Below are 23557 nucleotides of genomic sequence, written 5' to 3'. Positions count from 1 at the left end.
ACGCCGCGCCGGCCGTGTCACCGTGCACGGCGTACGTCGCCATGCTGCCGTACGCCTACACCACCAACGACGTGGCGCAGCTCTTCGCGCCGTTCGGGAAGCTGGCGCGCGTGCTAGTGCTGCGGGACAAGCAGACGCGGCGCAGTCGCGGCGTGGCCTTCGTGCAGTTCGCCCGCGCCGAGGACTGTGCCAAGGCGGTGGCCGAGATGGACAAGATGCCGCTCGAGGGGATGACGCTGGCCGTGTCGCTGAGCCGAGACAACGGCCGCTCCCGCGAGTTCGCCAAGAAGCGCAAGTACACGACGTCGCAGCGCTGCTTTGAGTGCGGCGAGCTGGGGCACGTGTCGTACGAGTGTCCGCGCAACGTGCTGGGCACCCGGGAGCGGCCCGTGACAACTGGGGGCAAGAGCAGCCGCAGGAACCTCAAGCGGAAGAAGAAGAAGTTCGACCCGCACGAGCGCGCGCACTATTTCAACGACGAGGGCGTCGTCAACATCCTGTACGTGTGTCAAGTGTGTGTATCTGTCGGAGAGCATGCAAAAGAGGGGTCTATCTAACGGGTTATTTGACGGGTGTTTCTGCTACAGAGCGCCGCCTACGAGCTCCGACGACGAGGGCCTGTCCATCTCGCTGCTGACCTACCCGTCTTCAGCGCCTCTGGCCTCGTCGACGCAGCATGCGGCACCCCCGCTGGCGACCACGCCACCGTCCTCTGCAGCGTCTGCAGCAATCTCCGCACGCCGTCGACCGCAGCGCAAAGCAGGCAGCTACTTCAGTGACGAAGACGCCAGCGACGACGAGTGACCAATGCACAGTAGAACACGCACGCTCAAGCCTCGACTTGACCTTGCGTGGATGTGGGCAATAACTTATCAACCTGAAGGCCATTCGATGCTTATTTCCGCTGACGCTTGTTGCCATTGGGGCGCTTGCCGCCGCCGTTCCTGTTGTTGCCGCCGTTGCGTCGGCCCAGACCCATGTACTTGAGCATCCGCGACGTCATCTCCTCGGCCGAGACCTCCTCGCGCAGCTCCTTCTCCTCGGACGCCGCGAAGCGCAGCGCCCTCGACGCCTCCTTGAACTCGTCCTCCACGCCCTTGTTGAAGCCGCCGAAGGAGCGACGGCCAAACACCAGTGGCAGCGACGGGTCGGGCACGTCGCGGATGCAGATGATCGTGGAGTCGTCGTCGTCCTGTGCGTCGTCCTCGGGCGCCGCCTCCCACGTGTCCTGCTTGTGCTGCTCCTGCACGGCGGCAATGCGCTGCGCGTCCGTCGTCTTCTTGCGCTGCATGAACTGTGGGGAGACAGAGGGGTCAGCGCCAAGGGCAGTAGGTAGTACAGACCAACAGCCAGAGGAGACAACGCACCTTCATGGCCAGCGTCTTCTGGGACAGCACGAACTTGGTCGGCTCCTTCTTCACGCCGCGCGGCGGCAGCCCGTCGCTCTTCATCGGCGCGGCATCTTCCTTCTTATTCTTGCTGCTGCTGCTGCTGGGCTTGGCCTTGGGTTTCTTGTCCTGCGGTCGGTCGCTGCCGGGCTTCCACATCGGTGCGCTTGGTCTAAATGGGATGGCTGCGGCGGCTTTCGAGAGTGCTCCATGGTAGTCAAAAAAATGAAATGAACTTGCAGTCATTAGGAAACCCTCTTAACATGATATGGATACATAAAATTCAGTGGACCACGCCACTGCCACTTGCACAAGTCTGCGCTATAGTTGGCGGGTAAAGTCGTCGCACCAGCGCTCAGACAGTTTCGTTGCCCGACGGATAAGCTTATCGCCGCTAGGTAACAGCGTAACTCGCGGCGAGTTCCTTGACAGAAGAGCTGTCATCGTGGTCAGGGATCCATGACTGCGGGGCCAGTTTACGCCTCACCTCCTGCCATTGACGCTGGCTGCTCGTGGCGGCGACATCGAGAGCGGCACCTCGACGCATTCTGCGGCGATGTGATGGATGGCCCTACCGCCCGGCCCGCGACAACGCGGCAGCATGCCATCTTGCCGGCACTGCGCAAGCACCAAACAAATCGGGCGCGGCTGGGAAAAAGAACCAGTTGCGGGTCAGGCTCATTTCGTCCTCGTCTCTTGTATCTTGCGCTCGGACGTCCCATTGGCCAAAACTCATTTACGGGCGCGGCTCCCTCGTGGACGCGGGCGTCGGACTATCAGACACGAAGAAGGCAGGAAGATCACAGCGGCCCCCCTTGCCTCCGCTCTACCCCGCCTACCACCTCGTTGCCGGCCCGCCCCCCTCTCGCGTAGAACCCCCCACCGTTGTCACCGCACTCGCCCGCGAGAGCCGCGCCTTATGACTGTGGAAGTGGAGGCCTCGGACGCCGCCATGGCGTCGCCCACCAGCTCGAGCGGCACGGGCCCCGAGTCCCTGCGCCTGTCGGAGATCGAGAGCGCGCACCTGTGCCCCGCCGGGCGCATGAAGATGGAGGAGCTCTTCCGCCAGTGGCTCAACGTGGACGGCACCAAGGAGATGATCCAGAGCATGGTGGCCGACCTGCGCCAGGGCAAGGAGCTCAACCTGGACGCGCTGCTGGCCACGGTGGGCGCCCCCGGCAGCGGCGCCGACTCGCCCTCGCGCAGCCCCAAGCGCCCGCCCAACTACCAGCAGTTCGGGCTGCTCAGCCCCGGCTCCGCGGGCAGCCCCAGCGCGCGCAGACGCCACCAGCACCTGGTCAGTCTCTTCGGAGAAGAGCTGCACAACGCGGCGGCGGCCGTGGCTGCGGCGGCTGCTTCTGCAGCAGAGACGGAAGCGGCCAAGACGGAGAAGGCGGCGGAGGCCGTGCCGTCCCCGCCCTCGGACGACGTGGACATGTCGGCAGGAGAGAGCGAGGCCGCGAGCGACAACAACGAGGAAGAGACACCGGCAGAGAACCAGGAGGAACCCGCAGCGCCTGCTGAGGAGGCGGCACCCGCGCCCCCCGCCGACGCGGACGAGAACATGGAGGAAGAGCAGGAGCAGCAGGCAGCAGTGGACGAAGCGCCCAAGGCTGAGGAGCCCGCGGCGGCGGCCGAGCCCGACCACCCCATGACGGAGGACGCCCCGAAGCAGATTCAGATCCCCAGGTTTTACACGCCTGGCGAGGGCCGACGCGGCCGGCTGCGTGGGTTGTCCACAGACGCCATGGCGCGCAAAGTGTCGGACATCGAGGCGCGCTTCCGCGAGTTCCCGGAGGGCATGAAGGTGGAGGATTTCGTGGCCATCACCAAGGACCTGTGCGGCTTCCCTTCGTTTTTCAACGCGCCGTTCTTCCGGCGCATCCTCGCGTCGGCGGGAGAGACGCCTAAGCCGCCTTCCAGCCCCGCAGCCGAGGACGCAGCAAGCCCCACGAGCGCCGATGGAGTGGCGGCGCCGCAGCGCATTACGAAGGACATGTTCCAGAGCTACTGGATGCGCGAGATGGCTCCCTGTGACAGCGTGGAGCGCTTCTTTAGAGTAGTACGTGGTCTCGCGCGATTTGCAGTATGTTGTGGGGAGTGTGACGAACTGGCGGTGTGTTGTTAAACAGGTGAAACAGCCGAAGAACGACTTCATAGAGCGAGACGACTTCGCGCCGTTCTTGCATGGTACGCTCAAAGCGCTGCGAGGGATTGTGTCTGCTTCGTTCCGGTTACTTACTGCTCTGTTGTGTGTCGTGTTATCAACAGAACTGTTGAAGTATCATCCTGGACTAGAGTTTCTTGGGGGCACGCCCGAGTTTCAGGAGAAATATGGTAAGCGAACGGCGCTTAATGCAGGACAAATGATAAATTGCGGAACTAACAATCTCGTTTGCCTGCCTGCCTTCAGCGTTGACCGTGGTGGTACGGATATTTTACTCCGTAGATAGAGACAGTAGCGGTCGAATCACGCTGCGAAAGTTACGGCGCAGCAATCTCATCAGCGCCTTCAACACCGTGGACGAGGAGGAAGATATTAACAAGGTTCGTGTGTGCAGTAGGATATCGGTTGCTGCTAACAGCTCACTTACGTCTGTGTTGTATTGATGCGTACCAGGTGAACTCGTACTTCTCGTATGAGCACTTCTACGTGCTGTACTGCAAATTCTGGGAGCTGGACACGGACCACGACTTCCTTCTGAGCCCCGACGACCTCGTACGCTATGGCGGCCACGCCCTTACACGTATCATTGTGGACCGTATTTTCGAGCGCGGGCGCCGCCCGTTCGCTCGTGTCCAGACGCTGACTGCCGAGGAAAAGAAGAAAATGAGCTACGAGGACTTCATTTGTGAGTGGGCCTGTTATCTTCCAGTTTCTATGGTTTCGGTCGGGTCTGACGGTTCTGGTTTCCATGCAATTTCAGACTTTATGCTCTCGGAGGAAGACAAGGCTAATCCCGTCAGTATTAGGTATTGGTTCGAGCTTATCGACACGAACGAGGACGGCGTCTTGCGCGCCGACGAAATGCGTGTATTCTACCGTCACCAGATCCATCGCATGGAGTGCCTCGGTCACGAGGTGGTACCGTTCGAGGATATCCTTTGCCAGATGTCGGACTTGCTGCACCCGGAGAAGGAGGGCGAGTTCTACCACAAGGACTTTATCCGCCCGGACAAGATCCGCGTGTCCGGCGTGTTCTTCAACGTGCTGTTCAACCTCAGCAAGTTCATCGAGTTCGAGCAGCGCGACCCATTCCTTCTGCGTCAGCAACTGGCCGAGCCGGAGCTTACGTACGTACCCGCAAGGAAGGACATTGACACAATGGCTGACTATTTGCTAACCGAAACTACTGTTGCTGCTGCTGAATACAGGGATTGGGACCGCTACGCTCGCGCCGAGTACGCTCGACTTGCCATGGAGGAAGAAAGCCGCGACGAGGATACGGCGATGGACATCGACACCATGGACGGCTGGTATGTGTCGGACGAGCAGGAAGAAGACGCGCCCGAGGGCAGCAGCTCCGGCGCCGACGGCGCAGCGGGTGGAAGCGAAGGCCGAACCGTCGAAGCCCCCTTTTAACCTTTGCCCCCCCCCCCCTTTCAACGAGGTAGAGCCCCCTTTCATTTCCCCCCTTAGAAGACGGCGGACGGCGCTCTGGGCCGTGCCGCAGGATGAAGACCCGACGCAGATGAAAGTAAGTAGAGCAGCATGCGTGAGTGAATCAAATGCATGTGAGTCAATCAACAGTCGAAGGACAGTTGAGTGGTGCAGGCTTTATTGCTTCTTGTTGCTGGCCGCGGCCTCCTGCGCCTTGCGCAGCTGGTTGACGCGGTCGTTGCACAGCTTGAGCTGCTTGACCTGCTGCTGGCACTTGGTCCAGTCGCGGTCGAAGTCGGCCAGGCAGTCCTCGAGCTTGTAGTAGTCCTCGTGGCAGCGGTTGCGCTCGATGAGCTCGTCCACGTCCAGGTCCTCGCCGAAGTCGCTCTTGCTGCCGGCGTGCAGCCCCGCCACGGGCACGGGCGCCTTGGGGAACGCGGCGCTCATGAGGCTCTGGGGCGGTCGGTCCAAGATGCGAAGTGGCGGAATTGACACGCACGGGGCTGGCGGTGGTGTGGGCCACATGATATTGCTGCAGCTTGCAATATTGTTGATTGGGTGAACGGATGAAAACTTCTTCTTCTTCTCCATGTTCTCATGATGCAGAGCATGTTCGCAGTTCGAAGAACTGTTGGGGAAGGTTTTTGGATGACATCGAACGACATTCACGCTACATACGTCACGTCACCCCGTGCGGATGACATCAAACAACATTCACACAACATCACACAGCACTCAATAGAATCCGGTCTGAATTGCACAGTGCAATTCAGACCGGATTCTATTAGCTGTAAGTGCAAGTTGCACTTACAGCTTTTGATAGATGCCTATTCGCCTCGGAGCTTTTCCTTCTAGATTGATGCCAGAGGAGTGGAGCTCCAGCACAAACATTTTATTGTTCGAAAGAATGCAATTCTTGCTATTGCACAGATAACGTTATGTACATGTACGTTGTTCGTCGTAGTAATGGCGTCTGTGACAATTAGAAGCCTCGATGCTGACCTTGAGCACAACTGGTGTCATTACCACATCACTGCATCGTATTAAACTGCATGCGGCTCCACAGCACTCGACATAGTACTCACTCATTTCATTAATGTTAAAGCTATCGATTCAATCTGTTCAGTCCTGGGTCATAACTTTTACCCTCCTCTTTCAGACACAGATTTTCTTCTGCATGCATAGAGATTTATTGAAAATCTTTTGGTCACCTGAGTTTGCCATGACTTAAATTGTCGGCAGGCTGATATTGTGTGAATTCCCACACTCATTGGAATGTGTCTGGATGGATTGGATAAAACATTCCACTACAACTTCGCATAAACTACTTAACGTTTTTAAGGTTATGCGATCCAAGATGGGAAGTATAGCTTGATTTTTTTTTCATTCAACATATTTTTATCCAAAGCCAAATCTATCCGCCGGCAATGCGGTGACGTCCTATACGGTGGCGAACGAATTCATTCAGCGGAAACTCAAAAGAGCTGCACCTGGTGTTATGTGTTCTCCGGAGCAAAAGGCTAAAAGCTACAGCAAAAAGAATGACGACCGTGTATGAAATCGGGAGAAGTATAGTTCAAATCAATCGAGATATGAATGGCTCGTGTGGGGCCATTAAATATCTACACTCGCTGAGGCATTGTATCTACGAAGACTTTGGATGATTAAGCTTGCCTTAACTACATTGCAAGCAGAGATCCACCGAGCCCATTTACTACTGTAGAATAATCTTCTACTTTATCCTGTTCTTGTTAAAACAACTTCAAAGTACATTGTTACCGATATTAGTTCAGATCATCCTAATGTTACATGAATGCGGCACGTTCAGTTTAATACTTGATAAATGACAATAACACACTTGGACGAATCGAAGTTGGAAGTTTTTGTTGTTGTTAAATATTCAGGCGATCCGGACAAAGTCTGTGTGCGGCTGCGCCATGTTTTATCAAACAGAGTTTGAATACTCCTACTTTTCTGTACGCCCCGGATTCCTGTAAGAGAGGAAGCCCGGGCGGACATCGTCAACGCGAAGGACAAACACCCGGTGTATCCAACTCCTACACGCGATCGAGATCTGCTAGACCTCAGTCTTAACTTATCAAACTTGAAGCAAATTGCTGGCTTCATCGGGTTACCCTGCAAATTCGGTTGGGCAGTTAGCCTGGAAGCGCTAAATATTTGAATGCACGTATTTTTTCTGGTTTTTTTTTTTTTTTTTCGCCGCCCGTAAGTTTCTGAGCACACCATGCAATCTAAGAAATATAGGATTCTGCCTGGGCATCAGCGCACGTTTTAAAGGCAGGAAGGAATAAAATTACGTTGATTAGCTAGTTGTTGATAACCGTTCTACTAACTACAAAATGACTAAAGCTAAAACTAAATCCGTGGAGTCCTAATCCAACGAGCAGGAGAAGGTAGAATCACCACGTTGGGTTTGCCAAACCCAAGAGTTGAAGTACCAATTCGTTGGAGAGAACTGGCAATGCCTTTGAAAAGAAGCAATCAAACTTGGTACACTTGGTTGTACAGTAGTAGATGCAGATGGTGCGGCTGCGAAGCAGGCGCAGGAGATGCCCGAGTACATCGTTTCCCTGTAAGGGCATCCGTACAAGCTAGCTTCGAACTGCGAGACCCCCCGGGTCCACCACCCGGGTCCCCATATTTGCTTGTGACTCTCGCGTGTGACTCTCGATGCGTCGCCCGGGATTGGCTATCCATCGTCAGCATCGCAGCAGGCTGAGGTAAGGCCCTCTATTAACTTTTTACTGGCCCAATCGAATAGTGATCATCTAACCCCTTGCTGGTCTTCATTTCGTACTCCAACGTGGCGGTAAAGTGCTGGGGAATACTTTAAAGTATCGACTCTTTGGAGTGCTGAGCCGTAATGTCTTGCCAATGGCGCGATCTTATCAAGGCTTTACAGTTTTTCGTGGCCCTTTCGTAAGCTGCGCGTTGATGAATACTATTTATTTGTTTATTTATTTGTTGCGGTTTAGTCGGTTAACTACACCCGATACTGCGCTCTGCTGCAGCCTCGCCTACGGATCGCATGTTGGAACAACACGAGCCCACGGTAGTCGCCCATACATGACAGCACAGATCACACAGTCGCAGAGACTGCGTCGCCAGTGCTGCCCAGGTCATATGCATATATGTAGTAAAGTAAAGATCTTGACACCAAACAAGCTAGGTCGTGCCGTCGGTACCAAGTTGGTGATTTCGTTGCTCGTGCCAGCGTTCGCCACGCTCACAAATCTGGTCTCTTCGTTCTTGAAGGCGGCGGGACAGTTGGCTTTGAGTTCGTTGAGCCCATTACTGACGTCTCGTCTTGATTCCCAGGTTCACATCCCTCAAAAGCGTTTGGCAATATCGTTGAGATCGTTCATTAACATCAATGGTGCAGCTGTACTCCCAGTACTCTCGGAGGGTAACCCAGGTACCCAAGAAAATCGACTCATGCAACACCTTTGCCTGCCCCATAGTGTAGGACACTGCCTCTGACCATACTTTGCTTCCTTTCGTCATAGTGGGTACCGTTGCCATCCTTTAGGGGCTTCGTAGACGGCTAGCTGAAGGCGATCCAACTGCTGTCGAACCGTAGTCCACCACGTGGGTTGTTGAGCGTTCTCGTTATCATGACCAAACCAGTCAAAGCAGGGATGTCGTCGTTGACTGTCGTCTCGCTCCTCCACTGATGGCAGGTCAATAATCCATTCATCACTGCCGAGGGCCTGCTCCCAATACGACTTCGTACTACTTGAAATAGAGTCAGTGTGAGAACACCGATTAGAATAGTGCGTTCATTTGTTTGGAAGACGTCTGCCATGGTGCAGCTACGACGCTGCACAACGAATGCCTCAGTACGCATTGCTAGCTGGCTTGCCGTGATGAATACTACGGCTTCAAGCGCTACGGACGATGACTTTGCTCCGAGTGGGTGTCCTTCCTACAGCTACGTCAGGCGCCAGTGCTGCGGCGACGGTAGCTGCCGGTTGAAGTGAAGCCTGTCGTGAAGAAATCGGTGAAGAATCCTTCTTAAAAGGCGGCCAACAAAGAGCCGAAGAGCAATGGAAGAAGCCGCAGCTTGGTGTTGCAAGTCAAAAGCTTAGCGCCGCGGAAATCGATCTACCAAGCGTAGTAACAGTAAAAAGGCACCGGAGTGCGATAACGTGTAATATCATGCAAGCGTAGCCTTGGTCACGGCTTAGTCGTTGACTTTTGGCGGTTTTCGCCGCTCGCAGTCATCACAAACGCCCCGGGAAAGATGCCAAACGCGCGCAAGCTATTGATTGCGACTCGTTCACTCGATAACTCAAGGTCGGAAGATCCAAAGTACTACTAATGGCTTCACCTCTTTCATCTACAGCTTTGCGGTGCGTCGACTACCCAGATTTCGATTCGGTGCGTCCGGAAGCATGAGTTCTCCTGCATGGTGCCAGGCTGGCAGCCTCCGGTCCGCAGCTGTACCCCAGAGGCGCTGGATGCCGCACACTTCCGCGTCGAAATCTCTAAAGAGCCGCCGCCGCCGATGTCGAGTGTCCAAGGGTAGGAATTCACGTTCGCACAACGGTTGCTTCGCTTTGCCACCACCGCTCTACGACGCGGCGCTGGATCAACGACCAGCGCTACGAATGGATCCCCACACAAGCAGCACTCGCATCACAGATGGCGTGGGGCCTTGCAAAGCGGAGGAGCGATTGCGAGGCACGCAAAGCGAGCGCGGACATAATCACCGAGCGTAGCAGGTGGAGCAAAACGACAAGCAAGCAGGGCTGGCAGGCCAGGCAGGCAGGGCCTCCTTGCAGCAAGGGCTTGCTGGCAGCCGACGCTGCGCCGTTGGCCTTCAACCACGCCGGTCGGAGGGCGAGAGAGCTGGCGCCACTGATCGGCGGCTTGTTGAGGGTGGTCGATCAAATCTCCGCAGCTCGAAGTTCCCTCTACAGTCGACCCACCAGCGCAGACGCAAAGGCGCCGAGAAGAAGCACAGTGCTGCCGTGCTGCCGTGTACATGTAGGGGATTGGATGCCTCCGCCACGTGGCCGTCGCCGTCTTGGAGACCGTCGAGTCTGTGCATGAGTCAGCCAGAGAGGAATACGAGCGCAGTGGCTCGCAGCTGGCGCGCTGCGGATGGCCGGATGCGAGGCTCGCGGCAAGCAAGCCGCAGCCAGCCTGAGCGGCTGAGAGTATTCTTCAATGGCCGCAAAACAGAGACCCGGAGTCGTGCGCTCGCTCGCTTGTCGTACATCTCAAAGGCGGAGGCGCTCAAATCCGCGCGGCACGGTCGACCCAGTCAAAGCGCGCGCAGGGAGCCGGTCTCACTTGCAAAGACGCCGTCTCGCTGAGATCTCGGGTGGGCAGCGACTCGTCCGGGCCCGGTCTCTAGTGCGGCCGGCGCTCTCCATCTGCTGCTGTTTGCGCTGGGTGCGCCAGGCTCCGCGTCACTTGCCCGTCTGTCGCGGCCTGCAGCTCAACACTCGAGCAGAGAGGAGGCGCGCTCACTGAGTTGCTTCCTTCCTTGGCCCCCAACAGCCCCGCTCGACCGTTTACTATTGAAAACGACCGCTGTTCGTCAAGCGTCGAGACTCGGGCAATCACTTGCTGTGTCCTTTGGCTTCAACACCGTCGGAACCCCGCGGGTCCATCTCTTCCCTTCAGTCACGTCGGCCATGATCGCCAAGCCCCGCGTGTACGTGGGGGACGAGGAGCGGCGACGCAAGCAGCGCGACCTCAAGCGCAGGTACCGCGAGCGCCGCAAAGTAAGTGCCGGCACTTCATGTACTCCAGGCCCGACTCGCGTTCTGACTGACTGACTCACTTGTGCTGCTGCCCGACAGAATGACGTGCAGGCCATGCAGCAGCAGGTCGCGCAGCTCGAGGCGCGCTACGACGCGCTGCTGAGCGCCCAGCAGCAGACGGCCGTGACCTCGCGCCGCGCGCCCTCCCCGCTCGAGCAGCAGTACGCGGCGGCTACCAACGAGCTCAACTCGCTGCGGCGCCAGATCGCGACCACCAAACAGAAGCTGGCCGAGTTCGACGGCTTCGCGTCGTCCCTCGAGGTCTACCTCACCGACTTCGACGCGCCGTCCGCCATCACGGCGGCGTCGCTGGCGGCGGCGGGCGCGGCCAAGAGCTCGCTGCTCATGGCGCCGTCGCTGCCCGGGCCGGCGCCCGCGGCCGAGCCGCACCCGCGCCTGACCGAGCGCGAGTGCCAGGAGATGATCAAGCAGTGCTACTACGAGATCTTCGACCGGCGGTTCCGCGGCAAGTGCCTGAGCTCGGGCATGCACATGCTCGGCTGGGAGGACCAAATGTTCTTGGACGGCACGACGCTGCAGTTCTCCATGTCCAAGCGCATCACGGGCATGTCGGCCAACACGCTCATGCAGAAGACGTGGGACATCGTCACCACGGAGCAGCACATGCGCACGATCCAGTACTCGACGCTCGGCATCAAGGTCCTGCACAAGATCAACGACGACACGCTCGTGATCCAGCGCTGCGTGCACCACCCGCAGCTCAAGACGGTCAACTGGAACAACATGGTCATGTTCCGCCTGCGCAGCCCTCGCGGCTACGTCGTGGCCTACCAGACGATCAACCATCCAGCGTACGCCGAGGGCTACACCGAGTACTTCACGGGCCACGAAGACATCGTGGCGGAGGACCTGCAGCCCAAGTTCTCGCGCGTCAACACGCTGCAGTGGTTCCTCTTCGAAGAAGACGACAACCTCGACTTCGACATCGACAGCGGCGGCTCGGACCTCGAGCTGCTCGGCTCTAGCGACAGCGAGGACTCGTCGTCGAGTGTCAAGAAGGAGGTGCTGAGGCGGGGGAGAAGGGGGCTTGCACCACCACCGACGCAGCCCCAGCCAAACCCCCCTCAACCACAACGTGCCGGCGGAGTGAAGGTCTCGTTTGCGGGCAAAGTGGACAACCGAGACCCGTCGTACGCGCAGTTTTACATGTTCGAGGTGCTCACGTACATCATCCGCTGGGAGAACGCCGTGGGCTCCGCGCGGCTCACGTTTTGAGGAAGCTCAAGACACTTCACGTAACGTGAAGTGTCTTGAGCGTGAATCACGTTATCAGCCTAGTGAGTACGGCACTGTAGCTCGCCTTGCACGTCGTAAATAAATTAAGTGGCCGGATCAGCGCTCAACACGCTCGTTCGTGCCGATGTATCGACAAACGTTGAGGTTGATGGAGGTTTTTTAACAGTCTCTCACGTTGTTACCGTGTCAACCCGGCATCATCAACTCTTGAAACTTTAAACACGTGTGTGTATGAAAAAGCACGGTCAACAATGATGCATGGATTCTCGTGCCCACATCGAGCTGAAGCTGTAGACGACGAGCGAGTCAGCACTATACACTCAAGCGGATCTTTCGTGAAAATTATGCATACGAACGAGAAGACAAAAGAAACTAAAAAAACTTGCGAAGTCGTGTTAACTTGGTGCAAGAGATCACTGACTTGTAGGAGCAGTTGTCATGAAGAAGTAATGGATGCTGCACCTTCCGAGCAATGCTAACAGTTAGTTAGCCCCGCACCGGAGTAGCCGCAGCACCGACGTACAGGCCCGGGCTTGCGAGACTCTGGCGCTTCTTGTAGACGACGAAGACGGCGACGACGGCGACTGCAGCAGCGCCTCCGGCAGTACCGACGATCGCCTCGGTGGAGAAAGTGGTCGATTTGTCCGAGTCGTTCGCCTGCTCAGCAGCGGACGTCGTGATGCTTTGGGTCACGATGTCCTCCCAGTACGAATCACTCGAGGCTGCAGTCTCGTTGTCGGAAGGGACCGGGAGACTCGGGCACGGAGTCGAGTTGACGGCGGCTGTCTCCTTGGAATAGGCACTGGTGGTGTCATCCGAGCTGCTCGACGCAAGCGAAAGCGTGGGGCATGGGGTCGAGGAGGAGGACGACGACGCCGCCTCAGTGGTGGACGAAGCCGTAGAGGAATGCTCAGTACTCGGGGTACCAGCAGTCGAGTCCGACGTAGCGAGGGCGAGCGTTGGGCATGGAGTGGACGTAGCAGCTGCAGACGTCGCGGCAGTCGAGGCGGACTTCGAGGTCGGGGCAGCTTCAATTGTGTCCGAGCTTTCCTTGGCCAGCGCAAGTGTCGGGCACGGAGTGCTGTCATCATCATCAGCAGCAGCAGGAATTGTGGTGTCCGAGCTTTCCTTCGCCAGGGCGAGCGTCGGGCACGGAGTCTCATCGGTAGTAGCGTCCGAGCTTTCTTCCTTGGCCAGCGCAAGTGTCGGGCAGGGGGTAGCGTCCGAGCTCTCGGTGGCAAGAGCGAGCGTCGGGCACGGAGTCGAAGTCGGGGATTCGTACACGCAGCCCCACGCGCCAGTCTTGATCTTGGCGCACACCGCGTCCGACGGTGCGACGCACGTGCCAGCCCCCGTCCAGCTCGGGAGGTTGTCGTGGCAATCCTTCACGGCCACTGCGCCCTTCACGGGGCAAAGCGTTCCGGCAGGCGCGTCACCCGATCCGCTGCAGATGGGGCCGTCGATGCAGTACGTCGCGTCGGTCTCCACAGAGACTTCGATGCAGGAAGAGGAAGACTCAGCCGTCGATGTCGAAGTGGTGGTGGGGGCGGATGGCGTCGTCGCAGCGGGGGTCACCGACGGGGTCTTGGACCCAGCCATGGCCACGCCTGCCAGTATGGCGAAAGTGATGGTGGCGATCTTCATCGTTGAGGGGAAGAGTACTAGTAAGCTGTCGAACCCTAAGTTCGACTACCAGTGGGCGTGAAAGCGAGTGCGCAGTCCAAGGCGAATTGGAAAGTGACAATGGAGAGTGAGCTGCTCTTGTGTAGGGCCGACTTCACAGGTAACAATTGCATGTGTAGATTACGGAAAGTAGGTTTACGGATTACAGAAAGCAGCACTTCAACCTTCTTGCTTTTCCGAACGCTGAAAACGTCGAAGAGCCCAGCGCCTACAGCTGAGATTCATAGATCGACAAGAGTTTACTTCACGTTCCCTTCACGGTGCACCACCGGGAGGTATGTAGGAAATCAAAATGATTTCCATGGAGGAACTAACAGTCTTTGTTGCCAGCGTATCTGGTATCAGTTTCTGCTGATATAGTAATTCGGTTCTGCACACAGGCACGAGCCAAGTGTTTCCCAAACGCAGATACACGAGCACTTGCTGCGCTGCTATCCCTTTGAATAGCAAACTAAATCATCGATCCACTGGACAGATTTAGTACTGAGCTGCTGAGACTGGTTTTGACCGGACCACCGGATCACTACCCAAGGCGTGAACTACACGAAACAAAACGATGCCGCGGCAACCGTCCGTGCTCACGAACTTTTATCGAGGCACGCGCCACAGGGACTATCTGGCAACATTATCGCCGCCAACAGCCTAATTTGCTGAATACGTTATAGCATCGCTTCCCACTAAGACCGGTACACGCTTTCAGGCCGCCAATGACAACTCCTTCGAGCACCCGAAGACTTAGCATTGGACGCGTGCTACTCGTTGGCACACGCCCCCGCTAGGTCAACTCGCAAATGAGTAGTAGTTTATCTGAAAACTTTGTCTGGAACGCGGTGATTTGGTTCAGGGTTGCGAAGACCAAGTCTTCGCGCTTAGACCAACAGAACAGAGCGATAGCCAGCAGAGCAAGCAAATCATTCGTATTTTGACTGTACGGACTTCACTGCTTCGACGCACCAAAACACAAGGGGCATCGGGGGGGGGGGGGGGGCTCAGAAATGAATTCATCAAGGTTTTTAATCTCAAGGTCGCTACGGGATCACTCGCCTCGTTCGCCCGCTAGCAATGAGCCTGACGTGAAGTCGCATCCGTGAAAGAAGAAAAAGGAAAGGGAAGGAGAAGGAGAAAGGAAGCGCCACGGTGCGCGGCGGATGCGATCAACCGCTGCTTACAACGGAGTCGGCACGGTGCCATGGTACACGTTGTCCAGGAACTCGGTCTTCGCAGCACGCTGGCGTCTCTTGTGGGCGACGAAGGCAGCGATAGCGGCAACTGCCGCAACAGCAGCGACGCCGACAAAGATCCCAGTCGACCCGGAGCTCGAGTCGTCCGCACCCGGCTCATCCTCGCTCTTGGTGACTGCGTACGAGGCCAGCGTCGAGTTTGAGGTCGCGGTCGAGTTGGAGATCGTTGTCGAGTTCGATGACGTCGTTGAATTCGAGGTGGTCGTTGATTTGTTGACCGTCGTCGTCGAGTTCGATGCCGTCCAGTTGGTGGCCGGGTAAACTGTCGGCACTGCCGTAGTGGAGGCAGGTGTGGCCGGAGGTTTCGTAGCGGGGGCCGCCGTGGTTGCCGCCGGCGTCGATGCCGGCTTGGTCGTGGGAGATGCCGTCGTAGCTGACAGTGTGGATGCCGGCTTGGTCGTGGGGGCCGCTGTGGTCGCTGCCGGCGTCGATGCTGGCTTGGTCGTAGGGGGAGCAGTAGTCGTCGCTGGTGTCACGGCCGGCTTGGTCGTGGGAGATGCGGTCGTAGCTGCGGGTGTTGCAGCCGGCTTGGTCGTTGAGGACGCAGTAGTTGTGGCCGGAGGAGACGTCACTGTCGCGGTCGAGTTCGTGGTGCCATTGCTCGACTTGGCCGCGCCGTACACGCAGCCCCACGCGCCAGTTTTGATCTTCGCACAAACCGCATCCGACGGAGCCACACACGTGCCAGCGCTCGTCCAGCTGGGCAGTTTGTTGCTGTTGCAGTCTTTCACGGCAACAGCGCCCTTCAGGGGGCACCAGGAACCGGCAGAAGAACTGCCTGAGCCGCTGCAAATGGGGCCCTGGATGCAATACGTTGCGTCTCCTTCGACCGAAACGTTGATGCAGGTTTTGTTCGACGAAGCGGCAGTCGAGGTGGAGGTCGTCGATGTCGAGTTGGTGGCCATGCTACTCGGCTTGTTGGTAGGGGCTGGAGTCACGGCAGTCGTAGAATTGGTAGTGAGGTTACCCGACTTCACCGCCGTGGTGGGAGCCGGAGTCGCCACTGCCGTAGAGTTGGTGGTAGTATTGTTCGACTTCACTGTCGTGGTGGGCGCTGGTGTCACCGTCACCGTAGAATTGATAGTTGCGTTCGACTTGGCCGCAGTGGTGGTGGGGGCCGGAGTCACCGCGGCAGTCGAATTGGTGGTAGTACTGTTCGACTCCACAGTCGTGGTGGGGGTCGGAGTCACCGTGGCAGTTGTCGTTGCGTTGGCGGTGCTGTTGCCGGCCTTCGTGCTCGTGTAGACGCAGCCCCACGCGCCGGTCTTGATTTTTGCGCACACAGCATCCGCCGGCGCCACGCACGCCCCGACATTCGTCCAACTCGGCAGCTTGCTGCTGCTGCAGTCCTTCACGGCAATGGCGCCCTTGGTCGGGCACAACGAACCAGCAGGCGCGCTGCCTGAGCCGCTGCAAATGGGTCCGTTGATACAGTAGGTCGCGTCCGCCTCGACCGAGACGTTGACACAGGCGGCGGAGATGCTGGGAGCAGACAGAAGAACTCCGGCCAGGATGGCGTGGAAAAGGGCGTTCAACTGCATGGCTGAGGCGAGGCGTACTAGTAGCTGCTGCAGACGTCAACCACTAGTTGAGAGGGAGCTCGTGCGTTGCTCGAGGCGAATTGGAAAGTGAGAAGATGGATTTGGTCTCTTGGATCGAGGGCTTGGCATCGAGACGCTAAGCTGGTAGTCGTGCCTCCGGCCAAAGCTAACCTCCTGGGAGTTCTGTCCAGGAGAGATGATTTCAGTGAGCAGAGGTCGAGCATAGAGTAGCGGCTTTCAGGTCGAGTAAACCCTTGACACCGGACGCCGTTGGAGCCACTTGACTTTGGTAGCTGCGTCTTTCAAACAGCAAAACAAATCCAACAGAATTGTTTTGTTTTACAAAGCAGTGGCTGTCGATAGTTTTTTTGCATGTTCAAGCGTTGTTTTCAAGTTTCCTTGACCCCTCCAGCAGTTCATTTTGGCAGTAAAAGGTGAACGGCCTTAGCGCGGTAAATGGCGGGTCGATATTGAGATATTGAGACCATCGTTGTTCGCCCGACTCACTCGTGATACCGAGTTAGTTGCGCTGTAAACTGACTCGGTGCTGGACTCTGGCTCATTTAACTGTGCGCCGACCGGCGACTCAGCTCACCAAGGGCATGACTGCACAGTGTCGGAGCTTGACAAGAATCTTTGGGCAGACTCGATTGGATCGGCAGATGCCAATGAATAGACGAAGAGCTCGAGGCTGGCGCGCATCGGCCGCGTGCTCGAGGTGCTGCTCGTCTACAGGCGAAAACGGCATCTCGGTGCAGGGGCATGTGTACTGCAACTACTAATTCATCGGCGAAGCGTCCAGTGGAGGAGTCAACATGGGGAGAAGACAGACAGCATTTGTGCAGAGGGGACGAGGCGTCGAGACCCCTTCGAGTAGATGTGGACGCTGGAAGGTCGAAGTTCGACCTTATTACTTCGCTAGAAAAGCTTGGGGCCAGACGTGGCGCAGACAACTGAGTGAGAACCCTTTGAATCTAAGGAGATGCAACAATACGTCAACGACACTGGGGGGGGCTCGTCCACTTCGACATGATGTTGCCCTCGCTTAAGTACGCCACCTAAATCATACATAAAGTACGAATTTCGGTCGGCTGGTTCACATCACTATCACCGCCTTCGAGCAGCGCAGCGCGGCAACGATGGCCAAGTCGCACGGAGCCCACGGGGACAAGAAGAAGCGCCGCCGCAATGACAAAGTGCGTGTCCCCACTCGCTAGTGTATATATGACCATGAATTATGGCAGCCTCTCACCGATCTGCTCAATGGTGCAATATGGCGCCCCGATAGAAACACGCGGCCAACGGCAGCAGCTCCAACGCCGCCGCGCAGCAGATTCGCGCCGCCAAGTCGCAGACCAACGCCCTCTTCTCGCTGACGGCGTCCTCCAACCCGAACCCCAAGAAATTGGGCCCGTTCAGCGACCGCCAGCGCATTTTGGTGGTCGGCGACGGCGATTTTTCCTTTTCGCTCGCGCTCGCCGTGTTCCTGGTGAGACCCGTCAATTGTCGTCAATTGGTCGACAGCATCTAATGGCTTGGGGCTTACTTAACCTGTGCGTAGGGAGGCAAGAACCTGGTGGCCACGTGCTACGACTCCAAGGCGGACCTGAAGGATAAATACTCGAACGCATTGCTCAACTGCGACGCGCTGGAGACGGCGGGGGTAGGCGCGACCAACTGGGAAATTACTACTGTTTATTATTTAGTATGCTAACTTGGAATTGGTGACAGGCGGAAGTGCACTTTGATGTGGACGCGACACACCTGGAGAGGGAGAGCTGGCTCAGCGACGCGCAGCCGTTCCAGTCGATCGTCTTCAACTTCCCGCATCTCGGCGGCGCGACGGAGGAGGACGTGGCCAACAACCAGAAGCTGCTGAGGGACTTCTTCTACTCGACTCGGCAGTTCCTGCACCCGGTGCGGGGCCAAGTGCTCGTGTCACTGCGCAACACGCTGTTCTACAACCGCTGGAAGATCCAGGAGCAGGCTGCGGCAAGCGGCTTCAAGATGAAGCGGTAGGTGGAGAGATCGTTTTGTTCAGAGACTTTGGCCACTTACACGGCGGTGTCTGATGTTAACAGGACGGAGCCGTTTGATGCCAGCCTTTACTCTGGCTACGAGCCTCAGAGAACGCACCCGGCGTCATTCCGAGGCGAGCCGCCGTCCACTTCTGGGGCCTACTACTTCACCTTCTCGCTTGAAAAGAGCATTGAAGTGACTGATCCGCGCTTGAAAGCTCATCAGGTGGCGAGTAGTGGAGAGCCCAAGCGCGACATTGCCGCTGCCAAGAAGGTGCGTGACAATTAGGTCATCGTCTGCTACCACGTTGAACACCATGCTGACCTACTACTTATTATTTTTGTTATGCAGGGAGCTGCGAAGAAGAAAGCACCTGCACCTCCAACCAAGACGGCTTGCCAGCCCTGCGGTCTCACGTTCCGCGACGTGAAGAAATACAATGGACACATGAACTCGGCCAAGCATGCTAAGAAGGTGAAGGCTTTGAAGAAGAAACACTAACTACCTACACATTGATGCAAACGGAAGAAGTCTTCACGCTTCAAAGTGTTCACTAGCTGTTCATAGCTCCGGACCGAACTAATAGACAGATGTGATGATCGCTTGTTCACCGACCTGTCCGATCCTTCCTACTCCAGCGTAACGATGAGCTTGCCAACATTTTCGCGCGCAAACATCCGATCGATGGCGTCGGGGATGGACTCGAACCCCTTGTACGTCGTGGGGTCCACGCCCGGCTTCAGTTTTCCCTCGTCGATGAGCTTCAGTAGCCGCTCTGTGTGTTCGCGAATGTGCTCCTCGAAGTGATACATGAAGAACCCGCGGATCGAGGCCGACTTCATGAGAATCTTCTCGTTCGCTTCCCACGACAGCAGCGGCTTGGGCTTGAGAGAGTCGTCGCCGTCCTTGGTCTCGGTCTCCAACACCCTCGAGATGAAGCCGATCTTGATGATGCGCCCACGCACTGCGATGTTGTCGACAGCGGCACGGAACATTTCGCCACCGATGGACTCGAACACAATGTCCACGCCGCTCGGGTACTCCTTCTTGAGCACCTCGCTCACGTTTTCTTTGTTGTAGTTTATCACACGTTCGCAGCCGAGTTGCTTGAGAGCTTCCGCCTTCTCGTCGGAGCTCGTGGTTCCAATGACGTGGTTACCTGCAAGTTTGGCCAGCTGAACCACGAACTGCCCTGTGCCACCAGCGGCTGCAGTCACGAGAACGGTCTCGTTCGACTTCATCTCGCCAAGGTCTTCGAGGCACATGGAAGCGGAGACGCCGCCCACCGCTACGGGTAGTGCGTTCCGCGAGAGCTTCGGGATCTTGATGGCAGCAGATACTGGCACTTCGACGTATTCAGCGTAGGCCCCGAGTGTCTGGTACATGACAGCATCTCCAACTCCCACTGAGGTGACGCCATTGCCGACCTCGGTCACGAGTCCTGCTCCTTCGACGCCCGCAAAGAACGGCAACTTGTCGTTGTACATTCCATTGGTGAGATTGACGTCAGTGGAGTTGATGCCCAGATAGCGATTCTTCACGATGATGCTGCCCGGCTTAGCGGTGGGTAGTTCAGGCACGTCAACGATCTTGGTAGCAGCTCGGAAGTTTTTGGTCAACTTGTGCACTTGAACTGCACGGTACGGAGGCATATTGTCGGTTGGAATCTGCGGGTGAATGAGAGAGGTCGAGCTGTGCAGTGCTGGGTAGGAGGAAGATTGCAAAGTGAGAGAAGATGTAAGCGCTACATACAGCTAGGGTCTGCATTGTAATCCGAAGACGAGCGCAATCGTGTGAGATATCCTCCGTGATTGCACCCACCATCATGATCGATTTGTCGATAGCCTGTAAACGCCGTTTACAGGCTATCGACCTTTGCCAATCCAAGTTGGCAGTAGCGCAAGGCAAAGCCGAGAGTCCCGTAAATACGAAAAATATTTTTTTCAAAAACTTATTTTCGAGGATTAGTACTGACCAATGTGGATTTAGTCCACAGCAAACATCTAAGTTCCATACTTCATGGGCTCGCTACGAATAGCAGCGGCGACAGACCTTCCGTCCGCTTACAGTACAGGTTGTACAGTAGTAGTTGGTCTCGTCATAATACACGATAAAAGCACCGTTCCGCTCATGCTTCAGCAACGCTTCACCAAACACCCTCCTCTTCTCGATATTTACAGCATTATTGCAGGTCTCGGGCTCTACGCGAACCTATCACAGGGAACATATTTAGTACAGTACAGTAGATGGTAAAAGTGATAGCATAATAACTTGAAGGCGTACCTGCTTAACAGTGTAAAGCTTATCGCAAAGCTTCTTACTGATCAACGAAGTGCTGATGTGCACCCTGAAGTCGAACGCAAGCATTTCCTGCATCTGCACGAGTGTGTACTGGCAGTTGTCTTCCAGGTAGCCCACGAGAGCTTCCTCCATTTCTGGAGTACACTTCGTGCACGCCGCCCGCGCGTCGCCTCTCTTCTTGACATCAGCGGCTTGGCGCTGGACGATGTTGCGGGCAGTAGTGGGAGGGATGCCGTTGCAGTCGGCAACCAGCACCCAGTCACGCCCTTCTCGGTGTGCATAAGCATGTTGCCGGCGGAGACAGTCTGTTACTGACCAGTGATTTGAGTTTGCTCTGCACTAAATCCACATTGCTCTAAATACTAATTTCAGAAATTATTTTCCGATTTTTGGATGTTACTTAAGTTACTTCACAGCGTTTTGCTTTACAAACTTGGATTGGCAAAGTGTAGTAAACGGCTATTACAACAACGTTAACATCGACAGGAACGGGAATACTCACGATCCTGTAGCAACATTTCGTTGCATTATTGGTAGACTTTTACTTGCCCATTTCACGCGGCAAACTTTTCAAGGGTTGACACATTCTCGCTGCGTATCCAGGTTCGCGCCTGTCTAGCGGTGCACTCACTTCGACTCCTTTTCCAAAGGAAGGTCGCTGCGCAGGCCCCACTCCGACCACGACCCGTCGTACACAGGGGCTCTGCAAGGGAAACAAAACATAGTCAGAATTGGCATGCAGGACATGGGTTTCGCTCGGACTTACTTGTCCAACGGCTTTCCCGCCAAATGCAAGCCAAACGTCAGCACACTCGCAGTCACACCAGAACCGCAGCTGTACACAACAGGTTGCATCAATATCAGACAACGCGTGCTTGAGCAAGCAAAGCGAGCGACGCACCTCGTAATAATCGGGCTCGTTTCATCTGTCTTCACGTCTATATAGGTGTCATCAATCAGACAAAACGTGAGGAGCAGCTCATTCCTCGGACTATGAGTGGTGACTGCACTTACTTGCTTCAGCAAAGGCAGCCTTAATGTCAGCCAGATCGCGGAAAAGCTGCACGCAGGTATAGTTGTGGTTAGACGCTCTCCACTCGACTCACTGACTCGGGGTAATATCAACTCACCGAGTAGTCGTCCGGGCTCACAAGCTTTCCAAACGGCACATTGAGGGATCCAGGGATGTGACCACCACGCATGCCTGGACGCGGCTCCTGTAAAATACGAAGCAAGAAAAAAAGTTAAACCTGACGTCCTTGTATACTGTGGCACCATGCCAACGTACGGGTTCCTTGGCGTAGAAGCGCGCGGCGCCACGAGCGTCCACGATTTGGGTGTCCGAGCCGATCTTGGCCAGCACGTCCTCCCACGACACGGCAAGGTCCTCGTTGGGCTTGGCCTTGTACGCGGCGCCCGCCACCACCGTCTGCGGCTCTCCGGTTTCGATCTCGCGCTTCTCGCTCTTCCACTTGGTGATGCCTCCTGCAACAATAGACGACGCGTGTGTGTGAGTTCATAGTCCTTTGCACCGCCAGCCGTAGTAGTAGAAGGGTAGTGGCCAACTCACCATTCAGAATGTGGACGCTGTCGTGGCCAAAGTACTTGAACGTCCACCAGCAGCGCGCGGGGCTGCATCATCACGTAAAACAAGTCAACTAGTGGACCCCTACCACCCCTACCAACACTCTAATACCCTACGCTGCCCTGCCGGCGCACCTGAAGCAGTGCTTGCCGCCGTAGACGATCACTGTGTCGTCGTTCTCCACGCCGAGGTACCTCATGGCGTGCTCGTAGGTCTCCGCTAGCAGGCAAGAGGAACAAGCAACTGTTAAGAGTGTGGCTAATCCTACTTCCCTCTACGTTTTAGGGCTAACTTTTAGGCGCAATTTCTTACGCGTGGGCAGCATGTGCGGCAGCGTGGACGTCCCGTCCGAGATCTGCTCGATGTCGAAGAACTGCGCGCCCGGCAGGCGCTCGGCCGCGAACTCCTTCTTGGCGTCGCGGCTCTTGTCCAGGTACCAGGACGCGTCCAGGAAGCGCACGCGGCGCTCTCCGCCCTGCGCCAGCGTCTGCGCCTGCTCCGTGGACAGCAGCGGCGACAGGGAGCTGGCCAGGCGGGAGGAGGAGGCGCGGGGGGAGCCGCTCATGGTCGAGAGCAGCGGGGACGAGCGGCGGGCGAGGGCGAGCATAGTGCCAATAGTGCCAAGTGAGCCGAATCAAATATCCATGGCTACTTTGAGAAATCAATTAGCTTGATATTTGTATGCACATGCAAAGTTTGGGTCGGGAAGGTTTATGGGTATTACGAAAATGTGCACGTTGAAGTCAGCTTCAACAATGATCATCACTCTTGGAAAGGCCATGCATTTGGTTAAACTGCAGGAGCAGCGCTAGACTACTCGAGGACGTGCAGGAGCGGACAGAAACAGAGAAGCGAGCGTTGCGCTGGAGGCTTAGACGACGGGCGTCATGACCTGGCCGTCGTACACGTGCAGAGACCTCGTCTCCACGTGCTGGCGGTACTTGTAGAGCCCGAAGCCAGCGGCGGCGAGGACCGCACCGACACCCGCAAGGATGGCGGCGATTCCAATGCCCGAGGTGGAAGAGGTGGCGGTTCCAGTGGCAGTGGCAGCGTTCAAAGTGCTGATCTGCTGCGTAGTCGAGGAGGAGCCATCTTGCTGTTGCTGCTGCTTCGTAGCCGAAGACGACCCCTGTCCCTGCTGTTGCT

General features: G+C 56.6%; 8 protein-coding genes across 8 annotated transcripts; 3 read left to right on the top strand and 5 right to left on the bottom strand.

Moving 5' to 3' along the window:
* Positions 1-41: 41 nt before the first annotated feature.
* Positions 42-804, top strand: PHYSODRAFT_535523 (hypothetical protein; the record flags this gene model as incomplete). Its single annotated transcript, XM_009541387.1, has 2 exons — positions 42-499; positions 588-804. 2 exons carry the CDS (start codon positions 42-44, stop codon positions 802-804), a joined length of 675 nt encoding a protein of 224 aa, XP_009539682.1.
* A 91-nt stretch (positions 805-895) lies between these two features.
* PHYSODRAFT_257706 (hypothetical protein) lies at positions 896-1547 on the bottom strand (the record flags this gene model as incomplete). Its single annotated transcript, XM_009541386.1, has 2 exons — positions 896-1294; positions 1368-1547. 2 exons carry the CDS (start codon positions 1545-1547, stop codon positions 896-898), a joined length of 579 nt encoding a protein of 192 aa, XP_009539681.1.
* Positions 1548-2189: 642 nt separating this feature from the next.
* Positions 2190-5135, top strand: PHYSODRAFT_551578 (hypothetical protein). The gene is made up of 8 exons (XM_009541385.1): positions 2190-2793; positions 2872-3450; positions 3521-3578; positions 3660-3725; positions 3802-3935; positions 4009-4240; positions 4316-4682; positions 4764-5135. Exons 1-8 carry the CDS (start codon positions 2308-2310, stop codon positions 4969-4971), a joined length of 2130 nt encoding a protein of 709 aa, XP_009539680.1. The 5' UTR covers positions 2190-2307; the 3' UTR covers positions 4972-5135.
* A 31-nt stretch (positions 5136-5166) lies between these two features.
* Positions 5167-5436, bottom strand: PHYSODRAFT_535424 (hypothetical protein; the record flags this gene model as incomplete). The annotated part of the gene is made up of 1 exon (XM_009541384.1): positions 5167-5436. One exon carries the CDS (start codon positions 5434-5436, stop codon positions 5167-5169), a length of 270 nt encoding a protein of 89 aa, XP_009539679.1.
* A 5219-nt stretch (positions 5437-10655) lies between these two features.
* Positions 10656-12020, top strand: PHYSODRAFT_535510 (hypothetical protein; the record flags this gene model as incomplete). Its single annotated transcript, XM_009541383.1, has 2 exons — positions 10656-10745; positions 10836-12020. The coding sequence occupies 2 exons, from the start codon at positions 10656-10658 to the stop codon at positions 12018-12020; spliced, it is 1275 nt and encodes a 424-aa protein (XP_009539678.1).
* A 1215-nt stretch (positions 12021-13235) lies between these two features.
* Positions 13236-13538, bottom strand: PHYSODRAFT_410691 (hypothetical protein; the record flags this gene model as incomplete). The annotated part of the gene is made up of 1 exon (XM_009541382.1): positions 13236-13538. A coding segment is annotated over one exon (303 nt), but the record flags the coding sequence as incomplete, so codon positions are not given.
* Positions 13539-15585: 2047 nt separating this feature from the next.
* Positions 15586-15870, bottom strand: PHYSODRAFT_535470 (hypothetical protein; the record flags this gene model as incomplete). Its single annotated transcript, XM_009541381.1, has 1 exon — positions 15586-15870. A coding segment is annotated over one exon (285 nt), but the record flags the coding sequence as incomplete, so codon positions are not given.
* A 2886-nt stretch (positions 15871-18756) lies between these two features.
* PHYSODRAFT_289307 (hypothetical protein) lies at positions 18757-22939 on the bottom strand. The gene has a single exon (XM_009541380.1). The coding sequence runs from the start codon at positions 20175-20177 to the stop codon at positions 19155-19157; it is 1023 nt and encodes a 340-aa protein (XP_009539675.1). The 5' UTR covers positions 20178-22939; the 3' UTR covers positions 18757-19154.
* Positions 22940-23557: the final 618 nt, after the last annotated feature.

This window comes from Phytophthora sojae, assembly GCF_000149755.1.
Source record: "Phytophthora sojae unplaced genomic scaffold PHYSOscaffold_23, whole genome shotgun sequence".
Taxonomy (NCBI): Eukaryota; Oomycota; class Peronosporomycetes; order Peronosporales; family Peronosporaceae; genus Phytophthora; species Phytophthora sojae.
The sequence above is the reverse complement of the archived record's forward strand: the minus strand, read 5'-3'. Positions and strand labels throughout refer to the sequence as shown.